The sequence below is a fragment of the Haliaeetus albicilla genome, chromosome W (assembly GCF_947461875.1).
Source record: "Haliaeetus albicilla chromosome W, bHalAlb1.1, whole genome shotgun sequence".
In the NCBI taxonomy this organism is placed as follows: domain Eukaryota; kingdom Metazoa; phylum Chordata; class Aves; order Accipitriformes; family Accipitridae; genus Haliaeetus; species Haliaeetus albicilla.
The window spans coordinates 28,502,851-28,528,888 of NC_091515.1; the positions used below are offsets into that span (position 1 = coordinate 28,502,851).

Consider the following 26,038-nt stretch of genomic DNA (forward strand, 5'->3'; position numbering starts at 1 on the left):
GGGCACGCCGCTTCCCTGTCGAAAATATTTTCGGGACCGGCCGACCCCCTTCAAAAATATTTTCAGGGCCGGCCAAGCTCTCTTTGAAAATTTTTTCGGCGCCAGCCGAGCCCCCTTCGAAAATATTTTCGGGACTGGCCGAACTCCCATCGAAAATTTTTTCAGTGCCAGCGAAGCCGTCGTCGAAAAATTTTTCGGGGCCGGCCAAACCTCCATTGAATATATTTTTGGGGCAGGCCCAGCCCCAAACGAAAATTTTTTCGGAGCCAGCCGACCCCTGTCAAAAATTTTTTCTGGGCCTTCAGAGCCCCTGTCGAAAATTTTTCGTCTCCGCCTGGGCCGCCGTAGAAAATTATTTCAGTGCCAGCCGAGCCCCCATCAGAAATATTTTCGGTGCCGGCCGAGCCCCCGTCGAAAATTGTTTCGGGTCCGTCCGAGCCCTCATCGCAAATATTTTGGGGGCCGGCCAAGACCGCATTGAAAATTTTTTCGGTGCCGGCCGAGCCCCCATCGAAAATATTTTCTGTGTTGGCCGAGCAGCCGTCAAAAGTTTTTTCGGGGCCGGCAGAGCCCTCGTCCGAAATTTTTTCGGGGCCGCTTGAGCCCTCGTCAAAAAATTTTATTGGCGCTGTCCGAGCTCCTGTCAAAAATATTTTCGGTGCCATCCGAGCCCCTGTCAAATGTTTTTTCGGGGCATGATGAGCGCCCGTGGAATATTTTTTCGGTGCCGTCTGAGCCCCAATCGAAAATTTTTTCGTGGCAAATAGAGCCGCTGTCGAAAATTTTTTCGGCTCCAGCCGAGCCCCCGTGGGAAATTTTTTCGGGGCTGGCCGAGCCCCTGTCAAAAAATTTTTGGCGCTGGCCGTAGCCCCATCGAAAACATTTTTGGCGCTGGCCGACCCCCCATCGAAAATATTTTCAGTGCCGGCCGAGCCCCCTTCGAAAATATTTTAGGCGCCAGCTGAGCCCCCGTCGAAAATTTTTTCGGTGCCGGCCGAGCCCCCTTTGAAAATATTTTTGGGACCGGCCGAACACCCGTCGAAAATTTTTTCGGCGCCTGCCAAGACGCCGTCGAAAATTTTTCGGGGCCGACCGAACCCCCATCGAAAATATTTCCAGTGCCAGCCGAGCCCCCATCAAAAGTTTTTTTGGGGCCGGCCAAGCCCCTGTCAAGAAATTTTCGGGGCCATCCAAGCCCCCGTCGAAAATATTTTCAGCACCGGGCGAGCCCCCGTCAAAAATATTTACGGAGCCGGTTGAGCCCCATTGAAAAAGTTTTTCCAGGCCGGCTGAGCCCATATCGAAAATAATTTCGGCGTCAACCGAGTCCCCGTCGAAAATTTTTTCGGGGCTGGCCGAGCCCCCTATGAAAACTTTTTCGGTGCCAGCCACGCTTCCTTCGAAAACATTTTCGGCACCGGCCGAGCCCTATTTGAAAATTTTTTCAGGGCCGGCCGCGGCCTCGACGAAAATATTTTCGGGGTTGGCTGAGTCCCCATGGAAAATATTTTTGATACCGGACGAGACCCCATCAAAAATATTTACGGAGCCAGCCGAGCCCCGTTGAAAATATTTTCGGGGTCGGCCGAGTCCCTGGTCAGCGAGAAAGCTGGAGGGGCACAAGAAGTTGGCACAGGACACAGCCAGGGCACCTGACCCAAACTGGCCAACGGTGTATTCGATACCATGTGACGTCCCATCTAGTATAGGAACTGGGAAGAGGGGGCGGGGAATCGCCGCTCGGGGACTAGCTGGGTGTCGGTCGGCGGGTGGTGAGCGATTGCCCTGCGCATCATTTGTACATTCCAACCCTTTTATTACTACTGTTGTCATTTTATTAGTGTTATCTTTATCATTATTAGTTTCTTCTTTTCTGTTCTATTAAACTGTTCTTATCTCAACCCACGAGTTTTACTTCCTTTTTCCTGATTGTCTCCCCCATCCCACTGGATGGGGGGGGAAGTGAGTGAGCGGCTGCGTGGTGCTTAGTTGCTGTCTGGGGTTAAACCACAACAGCCGAGCACGCATCAAAAGTTTTTTCGGGGCCGGCCGAGCCCATGTTGGAAATTTTTTGGGCACTGGTTGATCCCTCATCAAGAATATTTTCGGGGTCTGCCAAGCCTCCATCGAGAATTTTTTCATGGCCGGCCGAGCCCCCATCGAAAATATTTTCGGGGCCGCCTGAGCCCCTGTCAATTGTTTTTTCGGGGCAAGACAAGTGCCCGTCGAATACTTTTTCGGTGATGGCCGTAGCCCCATCGAAAAAATGTTTGGCGCCGGCCAACCCCCCATCGAAAATATTTTCGGTGCCGGCCGAGCCCCCTTCGAATATATTTTCGACGCCAGCCGAGCCCCCGTCAGAAACTTTTTCGGCACCAGCCGAGTAGCAGTTGAAAATTATTGCGGGGCTGGCCAAGCCCCCGTCGAAACTTTTTTTGGGGCAGGCCGAGTCCCCATTGAAAATCTTTTCGGCTCCGGCCGAGCTCCCGTCGAAAATATTTCCAGTGCCGGCCAGGATCCCGTTGAAACTTTTTTCAGGGCTAGCCGAGCCCCCGTTGAAATTTTTTCGTTGCCAGACGAGCCCCCATCGAAAATATTTACGGGACTGGCCAAACCCCAGTCGAAAACTTTTTTGGCGCCGGCCGAGCCCCTGTCGAAAATTTTTTGAGGTCTGACCGAGCCACCGCTGAAAATATTTTCAGGGCCGGCCAAGCCGCCATCGAAAATTTTTTCGGGACCTACCGAGACCCCATTGAAAATTTTTTTGGTGCCGGCCGAGCGCCCTTCGAATATTTTTTCAGGGCCGGCTGAGCTGCCGTCGAAAATTTTTCGGGGCTAGCCGAGCCCCCGTCGAAAATATTTTCGGGGCCAGCCGAGCACCTGTCGAAAATTATTTCGGGGCTGGTAAGAGCCCATCAAAAATTTTTTCGGTGCCGGGAGAACCTCCGTCGAAAATATTTTTGGTGTCAGCCGAGCCCCTGTCGAAAATTTTTTCGGTGCCGGCCGAGCTCCTGTCATTAATTTTTTCGGCGCCGAACGAGCCCCCTTCAAAAAATTTTTCGGTACCGGCTGAGCCCTCATTGAAAATATTTTCGCGGCCGGCCTAATCCCCGTCTAAAATTTTTTTGGGCCGGGCCGAGCCGCCGTCTAAAATTTTTTCGGGGCTGGCCGAGACCCCTTCGAAAATATTTTCAGAGCCGGCCAAGCCCCCGTCAAAAATATTTTCGGGGCTGGCCGAGCCCCCATCTGAAATTTTTCTGGGGCAGGCCGAGTCCCTGTCGAAAATTTTTACGGGGCCGGCCGAGCCCCCTTCAAAAATATTTTTGGTGTCAGCCGAGCCCACGTCGAAAATATTTCAGGGATGGCTGAGCTCCCGTCTGAAATTTTTTAGGAGCAAGCTGAGCCTCGGTCGAAAATTTTTTCAGGGCCAACTGAGTCCCTGTTGAAAATGTTTTCAGCGCCAGTCGAGTCCCCATCAAAAATTTTTTTGGGGCCGGCCGAGCCCCCATCAAAATTTTTTTCAGAACCGGCCAAGCCCCCGTCGAAAAATTTTCAGAGCCAGCCGAGCCCCTGTCGAAAACTTTTTCGGCTCCGGCCAAGACCCCTTTGAAAATTTTTTCGGGGCCGGCCAAGCTCTAGTTGAAAATTTGTTCGGTGCCGGCTGAACCCCCTTCGAAAATTTTTATGGGGCCTGCCGATCCCTAGTCGAAAATATTTTCGGCGCCGGCCGAGCACTTGTCAAAAATTTTTTCTGGGCCAGCCGAGCCCCTGTCAAATGGTTTTTTGGGCCAGGTCGAGCGCCCGTCGAATATTTTTTCGGTGCCAGCCGAGACCTTATCAAAAATATTTTCGGCACCAGCCGAGCACCCGTCGAAAATTTTTTGGTCTCCGGCCGAGCGCCCGTCGACAATTTTTTCGGTGCCGGGCTAGCCCTCATTGAAAATATTTCCGGGGCTGGCCAAGCCCCTGTCGAAAATATGTTCTGTGTCGGCCGAGCACCCGTCAAAATTTTTTTCAGGCCCGGCTGAGACCCCATTCGGAAATTTTTTCGGGGCCGGCCAAGCCCCCGTCGAAAATTTGTTCGTGTCCGGCCAAGGCCCTGTCGAAAATTTTTTCAGCACGGTCCGAGCCCCCGTCAAAAATTTTTTCTGGGCCGGCCGACCCCCCATTGAAAATTTTTTTGGCACCGTCCTAGCACCCGTCAAAAATATTTTCGGTGCCGGCCGAGCCCCTGTCAATTGTTTTTTTGGGGCAGGACAAGCGCCCGTCGAAAATTTTTTCGGTGACGGCCAAGCGCCCGTCAAAAATAATTTCAGTGCTGGACGAGCCACTATCGAAAATTTTTTCGGTACCGGCCGAGCCCCCGTCGGAAAGTTTTTCAGTACCAGATGAGTCCCCGTTGAAAATTTTTTTGGAATCGACCGAGCACCCGTCGAAAATTTTTGCAAAGCCGTCCGAGCCCCAGTCAAAAACTTTTTTGGCGCCAGCCAAGCCCCCATCGAACTTATTTTCGGTGCCGGCCGAGCCCCCTTCGAAAATATTGTCGGCGACGGCTGAGCCCTCATCGGAAATTTTTTTGGGGCCGCCCAAGCCCCCGTCAAAATTTTTTTTGGCAACGACCGAGCCCCTATCGACAATATTTTCGGCGCCAGCCGAGCACCCTTCGAAAATTATTTGGGCTCCGGCCGAGCGCCCGTCGAAAATTTTTTCGGAGCTGTACGAGCCCTCATCGAAAATATTTTCAGTGCCAACCAAGCCTCCATGGAAAATTTTTTCGGTGCCGGCCGAGCACCCATCGAAAATATTTATGGAGCCAGCCGAGCCCCGTTGAAAAATTTTTTTGGGGCTGTCCGAGCCCCCGTCGAAAATTGTTTCGGCACCAACCGAGTCCCCTTGTCAAAAATTTTTTCGGGGCCGGCCGAGCCCTCATCGTAAAGAAAGCATCGAAAATATTTTTGGGGCCGCCTGAGCCCCTGCCCAAAATTTTTTCGGCACGGTCCAAGCCCCCGTCGAAAATATTTTTGGTGCCAGCCGAGCCCCCTTCGAATATATTTTAGGCTCCAGCCGAGCCCCCATCAAAAATTTTTTCGTGGCTGGCCGAGCCCCCGTCTGAAATTTTTTCGGGGCAGGCCGAGCCCCCTTTGAAAATATTTTCGGCGCCGGCCAAGCCACCTTTGCAAATTTTTTCTGGGCCAGCTGAGCACCTTTCAAATGTTTTTTCGGGCCAGGCTGACCGCCCGTCGAATATTTTTTCGTTGCCAGCCGAGACCCCATCAAAAATAATTTCGGTGCCGGCCGAGCACTCGTCGAAAATTTTTTCGGAGCTGTACGAGCCCTCATCGAAAATATTTTCAGTGCCAACCAAGCCTCCATCAAAAATTTTTTTGGTGCCGGCGAAGCCCCCATCGAAAATATGTTCTGTGTAGGCCGAGGACCCGTCAAAAGTTTTTTCAGGGCCAGCTGAGCCCCCGTTCGGAAATTTTTTTGGCGCCAGCCGAGCCCCTGTCGAAAATATTTTCAGCGCCGTCGGAGCCCCCATCAAAATTTTTTTGGGGCTGGCAGAGTCCCTGTCGAGAATTTTTTCGGTGCAGGCCAAGCAACCGTCGAAAATTTTTTCGGCGACAGCCAAGCCCCCGTTGAAAACTTTTGCGGTGCCGACCGAGCCCCTGTCGAAAATATTTTCAGGACCAGCTGAGCCCCTGTCGAAAATTTTTTGGGTCCGGCCGAGCCCCCGTTTAAAATATTTTTGGGGCTGGCTGATCCCCCATCGAAAATGTTTTCTGTGCCGGTCGAGCCCCCTTCAAATATTTTTTCTGTACCGGCCGAGCCCCCGTCGACAATTTTCTCGGGGCCGGCCGAGCCCTCATCAAATATATTTCCGGGGCTGGCCAAGCCCCAGTCGAAAACTTTTTCGGCGCCAGCCGAGCCCCCGTTAAAATTTTTTTCGGCGCCAGCTGAGCCCCTGTCAAAAATTTTATGAGGGCTGATCGAGCCCCCGCTGAAAATATTTTCAGGGCCGGCCAAGCCGCCGTCGAAAATTTTTTCGGGGCTGGCCGAGCCCCTGTCGAAAATTTTTTTGGTGCCCGACGAGCCACTGTCGAAAATTTTTTCAGGGCCGGCCAAGCCCCCTTTGAAGATATTTTTTGGCGCCGGCCGAGAAGTCCATCGAAAATTTTTTTGGCACCAGCCGAGCCCCAGTCGAAAATATTTTTGGCGCCGGCCGAGCCCCCTTCGAAAATTTTTTTGGCGCCGGCCGAGCCCCAGTCGAAAATATTTTTGGCGCCGGCTGAGCCCCCATTGAAAATATTTTCAGTGCCAGCCGAGCCCCCATCAAAAATATTTTCGGCACCAGACGAGCACCCATCGAAAATTTTTTGGGCTCCAGTCTAGCCCTCATCGAAAATATTTTCAGGGCCGGCCAAGCCTGCATTGAAAAATTTTCGGTGCCACCTAAGCCCCTGTCGAAAATATGTTCTGTGTCAGCCGAGCCGAGCCCCCGTCAAAAGGTTTTTCGGGGCCGGCCCGTTGAAAATATTTTCGGGGCCGGCCAAACCCCCATCGAATATATTTTCGGTGCTGGCCGAGCCCCCATCGAAAATATTTTTGGTGCCGGCCAAACGCCCATCGAATATATTTTCAGTGCCGGCCGAGACCCCATCGAAAATTTTTTCTGTACTGGCCGAGCCCCCGTCGACAATTTTTTCGCGGCAGGTTGAGCCCCTGTCGAAAATTTTTTCGGTGACAGACGAACCCCCGTCAAAAATTGTTTCAGGGTCGGCCGAGCCCCCTTCAAAAATTTTTTCGGGGCCAGCAAGACCCCATCGAAAATCTTTTCGTTGCCAGCCAAGCCCCAGTCGAAAATATTTTTGGTGCCGGCTGAGCCCCCTTCAAAAATATTTTCGGTACTTGAAGAGCACCTGTCGAAAATTATTTCGGGGCCGGTAAGTCCCCATCGAAAATTTTTTCGGGGCTGACCGATCCCCTGTCAATTGTTTTTTCGGGGAAGGACGAGCGCCCGTTGAATATTTTTTCGTTGACGGCCAAGCCCCCATCGAAAATATTTTCGGTGCTGGACGAGCCACTATCGAAAATTTTTTTCAGTGCCGGCCGAGCCCCTTGGAAAATATTTTCCGTATCGGCAATTTTTTGGTGACGGGCGAACCCCCGTCAAAAATTTTTTCGGGGTCGGCCGAGCCCCTTCAAAAATTTTTTCGGGGCCAGCAAGACCCCATCGAAAATCTTTTTGGTGCCGGCCGAGCCTCCATCGAATATATTTTTGGTGCCAGCCGAGCCGCCGTTGAAAATATTTTCGGTGCCGGCCAAGCCCCCGTCGAAAATATTTTCGGGGCCGGTCGAGCCTGTAAGAGTCAGTCAGAAAATCAGCATTGTCTCAACATTGTCATCAGGAACATGAACAGTACATTACCTGACAATGGCCTGTTTGGAGCGCAGCGGCCGGTCCCAAGGACGGAATGGGCGGTACGAGGTTCCTGGAAGGTACCTGACTGGAACCGTTAGAGATAACCGCATAGCTACTGTCAAAAAGGATGAATTGCCACTGTTGGCATAACACCGACGAAGAAATCATGAACTTTAGACGAACTTTGCTTCATTATAATAATACCAAAACACACCTCCTGGTCGAAGGCTACCCACCTCCAAGACTAACCACGCCTCGGACACTGACCCCGCGCCTGCGTGATAGCCTCGCTTGAGAAGGGCGGAGATATGATAATTGTATTCTGAGAAGGGTGGAGACTCCTGAGGCAGAGGTGGAGCAAGGTGCGTTACTAAGCATAAAAGATGACTTCTGAACAACGGAAGTTGGAAGCTTCCCCACCAAGGACCACGACGATCGACGACGCAGCATCAGCTGGACCCGGGACCGTTAGGACGTCGTGAGATCAGCGGTGGTAGCTATACCCCTCTTTCTCCTCTCTCTAAACTTAACTTTACTTTTCTCCTTTCTTTCACCCATCTCTAACTATCGCGTGCCTCCTCACAGGCAATACAATAAAGTTTTACTGTGTGATTACTGCTATCCCCTTTGGTGTTGGTCACCTTAATTTTGCACTTTCGAGATCGTAGCAAACGAACCATCACGAGTCCACCAAGTGGACCGTGACATTAAACTGGCGTCACGGACGTTATCCTGAGAGACAGAGGGGTGCAGGTTTTGTGTGGTTTGTAACAGGGGAAGAACATTCCGTTCCAGCCGCACCTGGCCCTACACCTGAAAGGGTGAGAGGTGTCCAGAAAGCAAGGGGGGCGATTCGGGATTCCCGCATACCACACACACCTCAGTGTATTTCACCCCAAACTTGAATTGAGGGGTCTGTCTATCCCGATCAAGGGTAAGGATCTCTTAGTGCAAAAGGGGGAACTGTCCTCATTAGATGAGGTTGACTACCAGGGAAGTTGAAGGAACAAGCAGAGAAAGTCTGCACTTGTGAGCAACTAAGTTTTGACTCCCTGAAGTGAGATTTTTGGTCTCTTCAGCCACTCGGGGAAGAGGAGGGTGACGCAGCAGTTGTTGCGTGTGTGGTGTAACTAAGTTTGACCTCCCCGAAGTGAGTTTGGCCCTTCGCAACAAAAAATGACTGAAAAGAATGGTTATCAAAACTCTCCATCAGTAAAAGATCTTGACTCATTTTATGCACTCTTGGCAAAGTATGGAGCTCGACCCTCCCCACCTGGGGAAGAGTGGGCTCGAGACAATTGGGCAAATTTACAGAGTGTAACAGACCGAGTGATTTCTATACTTAATGAGGCTAGATCACGGTCAGGCAAAGGCAAAGCGACAATCTGTGCAGTTCTTGGAGCCAGCCTGGTCGCAGCAATTGAAGACCGCTATAAGCGGCGTAGCCAGGAAAAACAAATCATAGAATCCCTTGAAAATTTGGTACAACTTTTGCAGAAAACAACCTCCAACCTGGAAGAGCAGTTAGCAGAGAAAGAGAGAGTAATTTGCTTGTACAAACAGCAAGCAGAGGAAAAGGAGGAAGAAAATCGCTGTCTAAGAGATGCCTTGAAAGAAGAACTTTCAAAGTCTGCTGAATCATTGAATGAGACAGAAATGAAGATGGAAAAGATGGGTATTCGGCAAATAAGTCAGGTATACCCCCAAAAGGAACTAGAGGAAGCAAGGAAACGCTTCAGGGAAAACTCCCAAGTGAGGCCTTTGATTAAAGCAGAATACACTTCTATAAATGACGAGGATAATGACCCACATATTACAACTAAAGAGATACCATACACTCCCACTGAATTGGCCAAAATGAAAAGAGAATATGGGCGCCTTACCAAAGAATCCGAAACAGAGTATGTGTGGTGTGTATCTTTAACTGGAGGGGACCAAATTCAGTTAAATGAAGGGGAAGCTAGTGGTTACTGGGGCCACGGTGTCTTTTTAACAACAGGGGATAGACGTGCCCCATGGTCCCTAACCCAGCGGGCTGCCTATTGGGCCGGAGGGCTGAACCCCTTAGGCAGGGGAGATCCCCTAGCAATCACAGGCACAGTTGAGCAATTGCTAGAAAGAGTGCACAAAGCAGCCTGCCTGCAAATGATACACGAAAGGAAGTTAATTCCCGGATGTGAATCCCCAATGATGTTGCCGGTGAATCCTGAAATCATGACTCCTTTGATAAGGGGACTCCCAGAATCACTCAGAAATACCGGGATTGTTCTCCAAAGGACCATAGCGTCTTTAGACCCAGTAGAAAGGTTGGAGAGCTTTCTTAAAGGCAAAAGTGATGAAACTAATGATGGCTCAGATTCACTTTTTAACCATAACTCGACTCCTTCCCACTCAAAACATAAAAGGATGTGGACATGGGGAGATGTAGCACAGGAATTGATAGATTATAGCAGAAAGTACGGTCTTGTGAGAACTTTGGAGGAGAAACCTAAAGGAGTCCGTCAAGTAGGAGCTAAAGATCTACCCCTGTCTGTTAGTAAAACTGTAACCGCTCCCACTGACTCCGCCGTTGTTGCTGACTACTCCTACTCTAAACCTGGGGGAGGAGGGAGACAACCCCTGACTCGACAACAATGGTGGGCTTTGGGAATTAAAAAGGGAGTTCCCAAAGATGTGATGGATGGTTTACCCCTTAATAAACTGAGTAAACTGATATCAAAGTGGTATGGTCCGAAACAACACCCACAGCACTTAGGATCAAATAGAGAAATCTCTCCTGTTGTGCCCACAGCGCCCCCCCGCGGAGACCACGGGCGAAGGAAAAAGTCAGCAGGGAAACTAGAACCTCCGTTCCTTAACAGTGGGTGGGGGAACGGAGGATGGATTTATATCCGACAGCTCACTAAAACTGACAGAGGAGATTTATTGATTACAGCTATTGTAGGTCCTAAGCGTGCACCCGTAACCTTTTTAATTGACACCGGTGCACAGATCTCTGCCCTGACTGAGGAAGACGCACAGAGGTGTGGGGTGATTCCCTCTAAGCGAAACATTTGTGTCTTGAATGCTTTAGGATCAACAGAAGTTATGACCGTTGTTCCGGTAAAGCTGATGCTGCCGGGAGAGGAAGGCAGAATCACTATTGACATGGTGGTTGGGAACATTCCGACTAACCTGTTAGGAATAGATGCCCTTAAAGGAAGGGGGTGGGAGGATTCAGAAGGCTTGTTGTGGACTTTCGGGACGTCGCAGCTGAACATCAGGCTACTTCAAACTGCACCCCCTCTGCCATTTAGCAAAGTAACTAGTGTTAAACAATATCCTGGGAGCAAAGGAAGGTATCAAACCAGTCATACAGGAGATGCGGGAACAAGGAGTGGTGATAAATACCCATTCTCCTTTTAACTCGCCGGTATGGCCGGTGAAAAAAACCTAATGGGAAGTGGAGGCTCACAGTAGATTTTCAAAGGCTGAATGCTAACACAGGGCCTCTAACTGCTGCAGTCCCTAATATGGCTGAACTGGTAATAACAATTCAGGAGAAAGCTCATCCGATCATGGCTACTATAGATGTTAAAGATATGTTTTTCATGATACCTTTGCGACCGGAAGACAGGGATCGTTTTGCTTTTACTTGGGAGGGACGACAATTTACCTTTACCCGGCTGCCTCAGGGATACAAACACTCCCCTACACTGGCTCACCACGCTTTGGCCCAAGAACTGGAGAAAATACCAAAAGCCGATGGCATAGCTGTCTATCAGTATATTGATGATATTCTCGTGGGTGGAGATAAAGAAAAGGAGGTGGGGGCAACCCAACAGAACATAATCTCTCACTTGGAGAACTTGGGTTTGCAAATTCCCCCAGAAAAGATCCAAAAACCCTCACAAGAAGTAAAGTTTTTGGGAATTTGGTGGAAAGGGGGAATGACATGTATCCCACCAGAAACCCTCACTTCCCTAGATCAGATTAAAATGCCTGAATCAAAAAAGGATTTGCAGCATGCTTTAGGGTTATTGGTATTTTGGAGAAAACATATCCCAGACTTTTCTATCATTGCCAGACCTCTTTATGATTTACTGAGAAAAGGGGCCAAATGGGAATGGACTGCTTCTCAGGAAGAAGCAATGCAATTGTTAATTTTTGTAGCAACAGCTCACCAAGCTCTTGGCCCTATCCACCCTACAGACCCTTTTCAAGTAGAATGGGGGTTTGCCACAACGGGATTGTCAATACACATTTGGCAACGTGGTCCTGAGGGTCCAACCCGCCCTGTAGGATTTTACTCCCGCGGCTTTAAGGATGCTGAGAAGAGATATACTGCATGGGAGAAAGGTTTGTTTGTGGTTAGCATGGCTCTCATAGAAGTGGAGAAAATTACACGTCAGCAACCAATCGTGCTAAGAGGCCCGTTCAAAGTTATAAAAGCAGTCACTAACGGGACCCCCCCCCTCCTGACGGGGTGGCCCAGAGAGACTCGGTACGAAAGTGGTATGCCCAGATTGAACACTATTGTAACCTTTTCTCAGTGACTGAAGGAGCTTTAAAAAACGTAGCTATCCAAGAAACGGAAAGCCTGGACGGCAGCCAAGACAAACCTATCTCAGTTATTCAGGTAGCCCCTCCTTTTTCCCACGATCGGTCAGTGAATGCTTGGTTCACCGACGCTTCTGCAAAGCGAGAAGGAAAAGTGTGGAAATACCGGGCAGTAGCCCTCCACACTACTACTAATGAACAGATAATAACAGAGGGAGAAGGGAGTGCCCAGGTAGGAGAATTGATTGCAGTATGGAGCGTTTTCAAGCATGAAGCACAAACCGCTTCCCCTGTCCACATATATACCGATTCCTACGCAGTGTTTAAAGGATGTACTGAATGGCTCCCTTTTTGGGAGCAAAGTGGATGGGAGGTTAACAGAATTTCAGTGTGGCAAAAGGACAAGTGGCAAGAAATCCTGAGCATTGCTAGCCAAGGGAACTTTGCTGTGGGATGGGTAGCTTCTCATCAAGTTGATGGGGGCTCGGCAGGAGAATGGAACAACAAAGCTGATGAATTAGCAAGACTAGCTCCTGTACAAAAGGACCAGATCACAGAAGATTGGGATCGTTTGTTAGACTGGTTGCATATAAAACGTAAACATACGGGAGCTAAAGATCTGTATCGTGAAGCCCTTGCCCGAGGTTGGCCTGTCACTAGGGAAATGTGTAAAACCTGCATATCAGCCTGTGAACAGTGCCATACACGGCTCGAAAGACACCCCCTAGAAGATGACCCTCTGCATTTAAGAGAGGGTAAAGGCTTGTGGGATGCTTGGCAGGTAGATTATATAGGCCCCTTTAAGAAATCAGGAGGAAAACGCTTTGTGCTGGTAGGAGTGGAGATAACATCAGGGCTAGTCCAAGCTGAAGCTTTTAACAGAGCTACAGGAGAAAAGACTGTGAAAGCACTGCGTGGATGGTTTGGAACTTTTCCAAAACCACAAGACATACAATCTGACAATGGCTCCCACATCACAGCCAAAATTGTACAGGATTGGGCACGAAGCGAAGGGATTAAATGGGTCTTCCACACTCCATACTATCCACAGGCCAATGGAACTGTAGAAAGAACAAATGGTCTCTTAAAAGGACTCTTGAGACCACAGGAGGGAAATTGGGATGCCCGCCTATAGGAAGCTGTCAAAGGTGTAAACGACAGATGGGGGGTAAATGGATGCCCCAAAATTACTGCCTTTTGCCCAAAGGCTCCCTCTCTAGTTCCCTCATTAAAGGGACCAGATGATTCTAAGAATCCAGCACATTTCCCTGGACAGCCTGTCCTGGTAGAACTTCCCACCGTAGGAAGTGTGCCACTGGTACTAAAAACCCCACTGAATGTATACTCATGGGTAGCATCCGATGCCCTAGTGTTGCCGAAAAACTCGGAATAAAAAACTTATCAACACCAATTTAGTGTAGATAAGCAGACACTTCTTTATTGACGGCCGGGTGCGCGGGCGAGTCCTCTCACGAACCACGCACACCTGAACACCAAAATCATACACCTTATATTAAACTTATTCATACATATTCATTAGCTTTCCAAGAAATGTTATGCATATTCATTAGATTTCTGGGAAGTTATTAGCATATGTAAATGTCCTTTACGCAGGCGCAGTGAAGCCCTCTGGTGGTCTTCAGGAGCCCTCTGGTGGTCTTCCATAGTCTTCCTCACTTTGTCCGATAGTTGACCTTTCATGTGATTCTGCGCAGTATGATTTTCGCCATCATGTATTAGATTTACATAAAGTATATTCAATGTTAATTCTTGAATTTAGTATTTCTAGTGATTGGCCCTCAGTCACACCACCTTATCAATATTCTTATACTAAAACAATCGTTGGTTAATCTCACTTAACTCTACTGATTGGAATTCTCGTTAATTAGATCGAGGTAAAGCTTTACCAAAGCTTCCGTGGTTAACTGATTTCAGACAGTACTCGAATTCTTATAGTTACACATAATACACTTTCTTAAGTTCCTAAGTTCCTATTAAGTTGAAATTCTGACATCTGTTATCTAAGTTCTAAATGTTCCTACTAAATGATTTTAACCAATTCCTTCGGCCTTGGTACAGGGCTACACAGGGGATTTCACAACAGCTGTTAGTTGTTGGTTAAATACAATATATAATTTTGCTAAAATATTTCTTGTAGTTCCATATTCCTATTAAAATTAAATATAATTAGTTCTAACTAATAACAAATCAGTAACATTTCCCCCCTTTGAAAGTGTTGAAAATTATTTCAATACTTTCACATTATTTACATAACATTTATCCACTACTATGTTTCAGCATATGTTGGTGGTGGACTGTATTCCGGTGGAATAATTGGAACCTCTCTCATGATCATGCGGTTAACTGCAATCCTGTTAGTAAATTGTCTCTTCAGGCAAGCATATAGCGGCATGATCATCAAAAAGACAATCAGTAACAGAAGCAGAGTTTTGATTATGGATCGTACCCAAGAGCTTAGATTCAATCCTAATCCACTAAAAATTTTTCCCAGCCAATCTTCTGACATATCCTCTCGAATGGTTCCAGTTTCTTTTTCAATTTTGCTCAGTAACTCCAAATCATGTTCTACATCCTGAGTGACATTAGGAATATGAATACAACAATGATCCAATCTATCCTTGAGGTATCCACATGCTCCATGTTCTTTAAGTAAAAGTAGGTCTAACGCCATTCTATTTTGAAGAGTCATCTTAGAAGTTGCCTGCAGTTGTATATTCAATTCCTTGAACCCTTTTTTTTTGTGATGTTTGCTAATTTCTCTACCTGACCTGTTAACTGATAGAGCCATTCTCTGTTTCTATATGAAGCTATAGGGTTCAAAAGGGATTCAAGAGCCCAGCCAATTTTCACTCCTGTTGATGGTTCGTTCCATATATCATCATCTATTTCAGAGCTCTTGGTTCGTTTCAACTTTAAATTCTCCAAGGGCCCTTTAAATGGTGATTTTTTTTTTTTCCAAATCGGACACAACGTTGGCATGCCTAAAGTGATTTGTTTTACCGTACCATCTACTGATAACTGTGTTGTCCAGGTTCCATCACTTAATGCCCAAACTAAATGTCCTGGACTCCGAATGGTAGATTTTCTGCAACTGAAAAAGGTTCCCCTTTTGGGTATAAATGTTTCAGTCAATTTGAGATCACTTTTAAGTCCTCTACACAAGCAGCCATATTTCAAGGCTGCAGCTAAAGGGGGGATTCTTTCGATCGCTGGGTCTTTAGTACTACAATTGTAAATTTTCTCACATTTCCACCAAGATACCAAATTTTCCTTTCCTCGGAATGTACTCCCTTTGTCATTTACTGATGGCCAAACCGTGTAAAGTACTCCGTCCCAAATAAAACACCGAGAAGTTTTGGCCATATATTGAAATTGAGCCAGTATGGTCATAGACCATACTGAATCCCAACTGACTGGTTTTTCTGGTATAGTCTGATTAGTCTCACCACATTTCCATTCCATGATACTCCGGCTCTGATTGGTTTTGACTTGTACATCATACGAGCACCACCCCATAGGACTACCCACTGCAAATATGTCTCCTATAGAAGAGGCTGGTGTAAAATGATAATTCAATAATTTCAGACAATCCTCTTCTCTGCCCATCCATTTCCATTGTTTTTCTGATGACCTTCACCTGTTCAGACCATTTAGTCACTGGGCTTTGTTTGCAGTGAGTGGTTTTGTTTTTATGTTCCAGGGTGGTTAAATTCATCGTTAGGATTCCCCAAGGAATAGATTCCCCTACTGCTCTTGGTATCGGCAAACAAGCAGTAATCTGGGTAACATTTTGCAAGCTGGCAAATCCCTTAATCAATCCTAACATCAAATTTTCTTCAGACAACTTCTTTGGAATGCTAATCAATTGTTCTGTTTCTATTTGTCTTTTGTTCCTAATCATTAAACCAGTCCCAGTTCCCACCACCATCATCTGCCGATCTAATACCAGGAAAACAATTACAAACAGATATGAAAAAATTAGACATGTCTCATAGTCAGTTTTAAAGTCTGTGGGTCACGGCTAATAATCTTCCATGGAGTAGGTGCCTTCTTCCCTCGAGTGTAGTGTATCCAAGCATCCGATTCCGCAATCTTAATAGCCGTGAAGGTGGTTAACAGTATCTGGAAGGGTCCTTTCCAACGTTCCTGCAGGGGTTCGGAAGCCCACGTTTTCACATAGACATAATCTCCTGGTTGAAAGTCATGCACCGGAGCTTCCAGGGATAATGGTCTATTCCATACCACTGCTCTTCGAATTGCAGTCAAAGTTTTTCCTAAGGAAAGCAGATAGTTATACACATCTTGTTTCCCTTTTACATGCATGTTTGGACTAGGTTCTGGGGATTCATAAGGTTTTCCATACAATAATTCATAAGGGCTGACTGAGGTTCCACTCTTTGGCTGTACTCTGATTCGTAATAATGCCAATGGAAGTGCTTGAGGCCATTTTAAATTAGTCTCTTGGCAAATTTTACTTATTTGCATTTTTAAGGTTTGATTCAGTCTTTCTACTTTCCCACTGGATTGTGGCCTCCATGGGGTATGCAAATCCCATGTGATACCCAAAATTTTGCTAACATTTTGGACTACTTCTGCGACAAAGTGTGGACCTCCGTCAGAAGAAATTCCAATAGGAACTCCAAACCTTGGAATTATTTCTTGTAGTAACCACTTGACTACTTCCTTTGCTTGTGTGGAACAACAGGGAAAAGCCTCCGGCCGTCCTGTAAAAGTATCAACCCCCACCAGGATGTATCGATACCCATTTTGCCTAGGTAGTTCTGAAAAATCTACTTGCCAATAATCTCCAGGCTCTGTACCAGATTTTATTCGACCCATTTGAACCTTTTTCCTGATTACTGGATTATTTTTCAAACATGCTTCACATTTTGCAATTATTATTTTAGCCATTCCTAACATTTTGAGCGATACCACCTGTTTTTGTAAAGAGGTTACTAAGGCTTCTGCTCCCCAGTGGCATTCCTGATGCTTTGTTTGAATTATTTCTCTCATCAAAAAGGGTGGAACTACTACCTGCCCTTTAGGTGTTACCCACCATCCGGCTAGGTTTTTCTTAGCATTTAATAATTGACCTAACTTATTATCCTCTTCTGAATATTTTGGTTTTTCCCTAGGAAGGGTTACTGTTTTGGAAGGAATTCATGCCATTTGGAATGCTCGTTCCTTTGCTACCTTCCTTGCCGTTCGGTCGGCTAAATTATTTCCAACAATTTCCTTTGTGTTTCCAATTTGGTGTGCTTTACAGTGCATGATTGCTACCTGTTCAGGTTTCTGAACTGCTTGTAATAATTGTAAAATTTCATCTTGGTGTTTAATATTTGATCCCTGAGAGGACAATAATCCTCTTTCTTTCCACAATGCTCCATGGACATGTACCACTCCAAAAGCATACTTTGAGTCTGTCCAGATGCTTACTTTCTTCTTTTCGCTCAGTTCTAAAGCTCGAATCAAAGCAATAAGTTCCGCTTTCTGAGCTTAGGTGGTACTTGCCAATGCTCCTGCTTCTATAACTGTGGTGTCTGTTGTTACCGCATATCCAGCGTATCGAATTCCTTGCTCCACAAAGCTGCTACCATCTGTATACAGTTCCCAGTCCGGTCGCTCCAATGGTACATCCTTCAAATCTTCACGACTGGAATAAACATACTCAATAGCAGCCAAGCAATCATGTTCCAATTGTCCTTCTTCCTGTATGGAACTTAAAAACACCGCTGGATTTACCAGGTTAGTTGTTTTCAAAATTACATCATCTTGTTGAGTTAATATTACCTGGTACTTCATCATTCTGCTCGGAGATAGCCAGTGTCCCCCCCTTTTGTTCTAAAACAGTTTTCACCATATGTGGGACATACATAGACTGTTATTGTTTTTCCCAAAGTCAATTTCCGAGCTTCTTGTATGATCATTACTGTTGCAGCGACTGCTCGAAGGCAATTTGGCCATCCTTTACTCACTGTGTCCAGTTGTTTGGAGAAGTATCCGACTGGTCGTTTCCAGCTTCCCATCTTCTGGGTTAACACACCAAGTGCCAGGCATTGTCTTTCATGAACAAACAACTGAAAATCTTTAGTTAAATCAGGAAGGCCCAAAGCAGGTGCGGACATTAAAGCGCGTTTTAACTCTATAAAGGCCATTTGCTGTTTTGGACCCCAAACAAAAGAAGAGTTCTTTTGGGCCTCATACAATGGTTTAGCTATTAGACCATAGTTCATGATCCAAAGACGACACCACCCTGCCATTCCCAAAAACGTTCTAAGTTCATGGATATTTTTCGGCTCAGGTATACCACAAATGGTTTCTTTGCGACCTTTTCCCAATTGTCGCTGCCCTTTTGAAATCTCAAAGCCCAGATATATCACAGTCTGACATGCTATTTGGGCTTTCTTCCTGGATACCTTGTACCCATTTAGTCCCAGAAAGTTCAAGAGGTCAATGGTTACCTGTATGCAGGTAGATCTTTCTTCTGTAGCAATCAATATGTCATCTACATATTGTAGAAGTAAATGTTCAGGCCTCGGTTTGTCCTGTTTCCAGATTTCAAGCTCTTTTGCCAGCTGGTTTCCAAAAATTGTCGGGCTATTTTTAAATCCTTGGGGTAGTCTCGTCCATGTTAACTGCATCTTTCGCCCGGTTTGTGGATTTTCCCATTCGAAAGCAAACAACTTTCTGCTTTCCTTCTCCAAAGGTATGCAAAAGAAAGCATCTTTTAAATCAAGCACTGTAAACCACTGGTGAGTCTCCTTTAACGCTGTTAACAATGTATAAGGCTTTGCAACTACAGGATATATGTCCTTGGCTATTTGATTCACTGCTCTCAAATCTTGCACTATCCTATATTCACCCGAGGGTTTCCTAACTGGTAAAATAGGAGTATTATATTCAGACTCACATTCCTCCAAAATTTTATACTCTAAAAATTTATCAATCAGTTTCTTCAGCTCCTGCCTAACTTCTGGTTTGATTGGGTATTGTTTAATTTTTACTGTTCCTGCATCTTCTTTTAAATCTATTTTTACAGGCGCTGCTAATTTTGATTTACCAGGAATATCTGTTTCCCATACTGTAGGGATCACTGCAAAATCCACCTCCCGTGGAATTTCCTGCCTCTCCACTTTTTCTTGTATCATCATGATTTCTCCTGTTTTTGACTCAGGTATTTTCAAAAAGAGTTCTCCTTCCTCAAAAACAATTTGTGCATTTGATTTAGATAACAAATCTCTTCCTAACAAGGGTATCGGACATTCTGGTACATACAAAAATTCATGTGTAATGATTTTATTTCCAAATTTCAAATCCAGAGGTTGCAGGAATGGTCTGTTTTCCTCTTTCCCTGTTGCTCCTATTATGTTTGCTGGTTTTGTTCCAATTTTTCCTTTACAAGTATTCAATAACGAAAATGTTGCTCCTGTATCCACTAAAAACTTAACTTCTTTTTCTCCCAGCTTAATTATAACCAGAGGCTCAGCTGGGTTCCCCTCCGGTCCCCTTCATTCATCCAAAACCATCATTCTGGCTACCTCCTTCTGAATATTTCCTCCTGAACGCTGCTCATTTTTAGGACAGTCTCTTTTCCAATGTCCTTCCTCCCTACACAAAGCACACTGATTCGCTCCTAAGGGGGTGTTGAAATTCCGATTGCTAAAATTCATTGATCCCCCCCGTCCATAAACACCTCGTCCTCTTCCTCCACCTCGTCCTCTGCCTGCTGTTCCTGCTATTACGGCCAACAATCTATTTTCTCTGATTTTCCTCTCCTCTTTTTCCCTGTTATTATATACTTTCCATGCTGCCTCCAACATTTTATTCAGACTCCTTGAATCCTCTCCCTCCAGCTTCTGAAGTTTCTTTCTTATGTCCGGTGCCGATTGTCCCATAAAAATCAAAGCCAACTGTATCTGAGCCGCCTCTGTATCTACTCTTAAATCAGTATATTTTCTGGCAACCTCCTTCAGTCTTTCCAGAAACGCTGAGGGAGATTCATTCTTATCTTGTCTCACCTCATATAGTTTAGACCAATCCAAAGATTTAGGCATAGCATATTTAACTCCATATAAAATCCATTTCTGATACCGAGTCAACCTTTCTCTATGTTCCCTGTTATTTGGATCCCACTGCGGATCCCCAGACGGAAAGTTCTGCTCTAATGTTCCACCTGTTGTCCCCCTCAGTACAGCCACTTCTGCCTGTGCTTTGCCAGTCTTTAATACCATCTGCTTTTCTGTATCGTCTAGCAAATTATCTAAAATCACCTGTAAATCACTCCAGTCTGGATTCTGTGTTCTAATTATAGTATCCAGCACTCTGCCTACTCTCTCAGGATCTTCTCTATACTCTCCAGCTGCCTGCTTCCAAGCCATCAAATCCGTAGCCGAAAAGGGCACTTTTACATACACCGGCCCATCGTTACCGACTCCCTGCCGCAGGGGAGCTATTGTTGCTATTGTTTGTACCTGCTGTCGGGTCCTTCGAGAAATGGGGGTATGAATTACAACTTCAGACGGTCCTTCCCCCACATCCTCTATTCCACTACTTTCTGGTTCTTCCATCTGTTCTCTATGCTCTCGACCCCAATTTATTCCTCTCCTGGGAGGGGATATATCCAACTCTGGCCCTTCATCCTCTTTGGGGGCAGTTATTTTCTTTAAGCACTCTTTTCCAACATCACATGCCAAACCACATTTCTTTTCTTTCTTATCAGAAGTCATAGCCATTACCAAATTGTCCCTACTAGTCAGCTTACATTCATTCTGCCAATCCCGTCTCTGTCTTAAATAAAAAAAAAATAAATCCACATATGGTATTTCACTCCATTTCCCTTCTCTTCTACAAAACAACATTAACTGCAGAATGGTGTTATAATTCAGTGTCCCATTCATGGGCCACTTTTCCTGATCCTCTAATATATACAGAGGCCACCAATGATTACAGTACTCAATCATCTGACTTTTCTGCAAATCATCATGCAATTCACCCCAATGTGCTAACAAACATCCCAACGGAGATGTTTTCGGTATCTTTCCATCAGTAGATATATTTCCCATACTCTTACTCTTAAATAATTTGGCCAATGCCATTATATTTATACCCACTACCAAATATCTATTAAATATATCAAGTATCAAAAATCAATAATCAATTATCAACTGTCAGATGGCAAACCAAATATCAAATACCAAATACATATATTAAATGCCAGATATCAAGTGAATACAAACAACAGTTGTTGCCAGGTAATGGAGTCCACCTGCTTGTCTAGGGCACGGACAGAACCGACTTCCCTAGGCAAGAGTCATAACCAATATCCCCTGGCAAGATTATTAACCCACAAAATGTATTCACCCTTTTAAAACTCCCAACCTCAGTTGGAGGCACTACGTCTCACACTTACAACACTCACACTCACATATAACACACTATACCACACTCTTAATTCTGATTTGCGATACTTTCAAATACACAAAATATCTCACAAAGATACACATATACTCTCAAAATTCCTTGGAATCGGGACTCAAACCCAAAGTTTCCAAAATGCTTTTGAAGCTGGGACTCTAACCCAGAATCCTCAAAAGTTGTGGGACTCTAACCCACTCCCGAATTGTCCAACCCAGCAATAGCTTTCGCTTATGTCTTACGGGCAGACGCCTAGGCTTTCACTTCAGGATCCTTTAGTCCAACCCTGCGCAGCTTTCGCCGCGTCTGGCAGGCAGACGATACCGGTGGGACTCTAACCCACCGGGGGGGACTCTAACCCCACTTAGTGGGACTCTAACCCACTATCCTTTATATTAAAAAAGAAGTGTCTTGCCAAAATCCAGGGGACGTCGCAAAGAGCCTTATGGATCGGGGATCGATGGGTATCCCCGAGAAATCCTCGGTGCCGGCAGGGACCGATCGGGTCCCCGACTCCTCCGGTCTCTCTCAGCGAGGTCCCATCTGGGTCGCCAGAAACTGTTGCCGAAAAACTCGGAATAAAAAACTTATCAACACCAATTTAGTGTAGATAAGCAGACACTTCTTTATTGACGGCCGGGTGCGCGGGCGAGTCCTCTCACGAACCACGCACACCTGAACACCAAAATCATACACCTTATATTAAACTTATTCATACATATTCATTAGCTTTCCAAGAAATGTTATGCATATTCATTAGATTTCTGGGAAGTTATTAGCATATGTAAATGTCCTTTACGCAGGCGCAGTGAAGCCCTCTGGTGGTCTTCAGGAGCCCTCTGGTGGTCTTCCATAGTCTTCCTCACTTTGTCCGATAGTTGACCTTTCATGTGATTCTGCGCAGTATGATTTTTGCCATCATGTATTAGATTTACATAAAGTATATTCAATGTTAATTCTTGAATTTAGTATTTCTAGTGATTGGCCCTCAGTCACACCACCTTATCAATATTCTTATACTAAAACAATCGTTGGTTAATCTCACTTAACTCTACTGATTGGAATTCTCGTTAATTAGATCGAGGTAAAGCTTTACCAAAGCTTCCGTGGTTAACTGATTTCAGACAGTACTCGAATTCTTATAGTTACACATAATACACTTTCTTAAGTAAGTTCCTATTAAGTTGAAATTCTGACATCTGTTATCTAAGTTCTAAATGTTCCTACTAAATGATTTTAACCAATTCCTTCGGCCTTGGTACAGGGCTACACAGGGGATTTCACAACAGCTGTTAGTTGTTGGTTAAATACAATATATAATTTTGCTAAAATATTTCTTGTAGTTCCATATTCCTATTAAAATTAAATATAATCAGTTCTAACTAATAACAAATCAGTAACACTAGGGAAGGAGCATCGGATAAATACTTGCTGGATAATTCCATCATTTTAATTTTCTGTATAGCATTAATCTCTTTTGCCTCAGAGAGGCAAGTTTTGTTTCTTTTTGTTTTACAGAAGGACTCCGAGGGACGAATTATGAATCACTTAATTAGATTAGTAGTACTTTTTTGTATCTCACCACTAATCTGTAGCCAAAAGAATACAGAATGGCCACGGTCCCAAGCTATTGTCCAGTATACTTGGAGTATGGGACAGTATCCCAAAGACCGTCTCCCAAACTTAGCCACTGTAGTAATGCATGATTCTGAAGTGTACCACCCACTTGAGTGGGGGGAATGGGACAAGAAAGACTGGGTCCGTGTCCTGACTGGAACGATTGGAGAAAAAATCCAAGTGGGCTGCAGAAAGGTGGAAGGATGTCTTCATGAGAAAGCCTCTTCAATTACGATCTCTGGAAATCTATTGGACCCTAGTTCCAACATCACTGCGAAACTCTGTCCTACTACAGCATGGAGGTGTAACAAGCAGGATTCTCTCATTACGTGTTGCCGTCAAAAGAATGTCGGTAACTACTCCCTAGACCCAAGTACCACTAATGTTGAAATCACCAAATCCTGTATTAAGGAACAAGGAGATTGTTGGTATAATTTCACTTTGACCAAGTCAGTCTATGTGGTGTGCGATTGGCGATCTAATCCACCGACAGGAGGGCTATCAGGCCTAACATTTAAATTCAAAATTAATGCTGTAACTAGGCCTCTAGTGATGCTTGTTGCAGTAGTCACGCACAATGGCATAGATACCCTTTTCACGCTAACTGACAAAGATGAAGTTATACCCTCTTTCACAGTGGTACAAGGAAATAACATTACAATAAGATGCAGACTGATCACTTTAGGGACTAACCAGTGGCTGTTGTCAAATATATTACCAAAATGGGAAAAGGTAAATGTAAGGGACCACGAGTTGATTGAATCCACAGACAGTTATGGAATTGGACCACATGGCCCTATTTTGTTGTGTCAAAATCAAAACCTAGACTGTTGGCTAAATTTGACTGCTGTACAATACTCTTATAAAGTTATGTGTCGTAAAAATAACACTAAATACTGGAGAGAATTTAAAATAGACGTTGTAATACCTACTACTCAACCAATTGTCGTGCTTAGCCCAAAAACCTTTGAAATTGGACCATATGTGATCAGAAATACGGGCCTACAACAAATGTTGTTTAACCCGGCATGGTCTCTCAAGCAAGTTGAATTGTCGTTGCAGAACAATGTTTCAGACATTCAGCCAGCTTGCTCACCTTTCCTAAGGACCTCTTACGAGGGATGGACAACCTGGCTGCAAAAACGAACTCTTCCCATAAGAAGAACATGGAGAGACCTAACCGGTGTTTTGGGAACAGGATTGGGAGTTTTAAATAGCATCGATTCGGAAGTAATAATGAACAAGTTGGCTACCTCAGTTAGTGATTTGGCTAAATTACAACAGCCTTTGCGATCTTCTTTATTGGCTTTAGGGACTAACCAGTGGCTGTTGTCAAATATATTACCAAAATGGGAAAAGGTAAATGTAAGGGACCACGAGTTGATTACTGATGCACTTGGGGTGATCCAAAATAACCTCTCTTTGGCTCTCAGTTGTATCCAGGCTCAAATATGGACGCAGTCGGTAGCCGCCTCAATTATAAGAGAAGGTGAAGAAGGTATCCTCCCCACTGAAATTCGGAAAATAATTTGGGACAGTGCCACTGATTTTGAGAAGGAACTCCAATCCTGGTGGAATCTGGTGAACTTTACTTATGATCCCGTTACAAACCTAGCTACAATTTTTGTGCTTACTATATATAATGCTACCATATACCCAATTTATCCCATTATCGCATTAGGGTTGAACCACAACGGAACTATACTCTGTCCCTCTGAGCATAGAGTATGGGCCCGAAAGGTGGATGAAAAATGGCAAACTGTTAATTTGGAATCTTGTATTGTACGAGAACAACAAGGATTTGTTTGTGAAGGTAATGCAATTGAGGCGCAAGATATTTGTTTAGATACTGAACAAAATATCTGCCATTTTGAGATTCATCCTAATGAAAACCCTGAAACAGTACTCATATGTATATATATATATCGGCAAAGGCTGTGTATGTTTGAGGACTGTTTGTGGCTCTCTATCTGTAGATGAGGTAGTTGTAGAGACTAAAAATCATTCAAATTTCTGTGTTTGTAATTTTACTAAGATTGTCGGATGTGATTTTTCCTATTCGGCCCCGGTCACATCCCACCAACTTTTGCAATCTAACTATATGTTGACTGATGAATTGTTACCTATACCCATTGGAATGAATCTCACTTTGGTAAAACAGTTATTACAACACAAGGATTTGGTTGAGATTTTGGGAAAAATTAGGGAAAACGGACAGAAAACCTTAATAACTGTTCATCATGATGTGAAAGAAATACACCGAGTTTTAGAAAGAGTGCAAAAGGATGCAGAACATAGATGGCGGGACACACTTTTCGGATGGTCGCCTACTGCTACAGGCATCCTGAACACGTTGTGCCACCCCATCGTGGTTCTCTTGATATTGGTTTTGATCAGTTTGGTTTTGTCAGCAGTATTGTATGCCATAACCTGGAAAATGATGACTCGGTTAACACGTTTACATATAATATGCTTGATGTCCCATCCAATGTAGACATCCCCAAATCAATTGATAAACAGTTTTGATTGTAATTGATATCACTGTAATTGCCTTTCAATCTTCTCTCCTTCTCTTTCTCTCTCTTTTCTTTTCCTTTTCTTCTTTTTCTCCTTTATCATGCTACCACCAAGCGGTCCTGACGACCATGTTGAGCCACGGGGTGGTGTAAGAGTCGGTCAGAAAATCAGCATTGTCTCAACATTGTCATCAGGAACATGAACAGTACATTACCTGACAATGGCCTGTTTGGAGCGCAGCGGCTGGTCCCAAGGACGGAATGGGCGGTACGAGGTTCCTGGAAGGTACCTGACTGGAACCGTTAGAGATAACCGCATAGCTACTGTCAAAAAGGATGAATTGCCACTGTTGGCATAACACCGACGAAGAAATCATGAACTTTAGACGAACTTTGCTTCATTATAATAATACCAAAACACACCTCCTGGTCGAAGGCTACCCGCCTCCAAGACTAACCACGCCTCGGACACTGACCCCGCGCCTGCGTGATAGCCTCGCTTGAGAAGGGC

At 45.1% G+C, this 26,038-nt stretch overlaps 1 protein-coding gene across 1 annotated transcript; it reads left to right on the forward strand.

Annotated features, from left to right (window-relative positions):
* The first annotated feature begins 23,863 nt into the window (after nucleotides 1-23,863).
* On the forward strand, nucleotides 23,864-25,505 carry LOC138683392 (uncharacterized). The gene is given in 2 exon segments (XM_069775106.1): nucleotides 23,864-24,919; nucleotides 24,921-25,505. Coding segments are annotated over 2 exon segments (1,623 nt in total). The 5' UTR covers nucleotides 23,864-23,881.
* The last annotated feature ends 533 nt before the right edge of the window (nucleotides 25,506-26,038 follow it).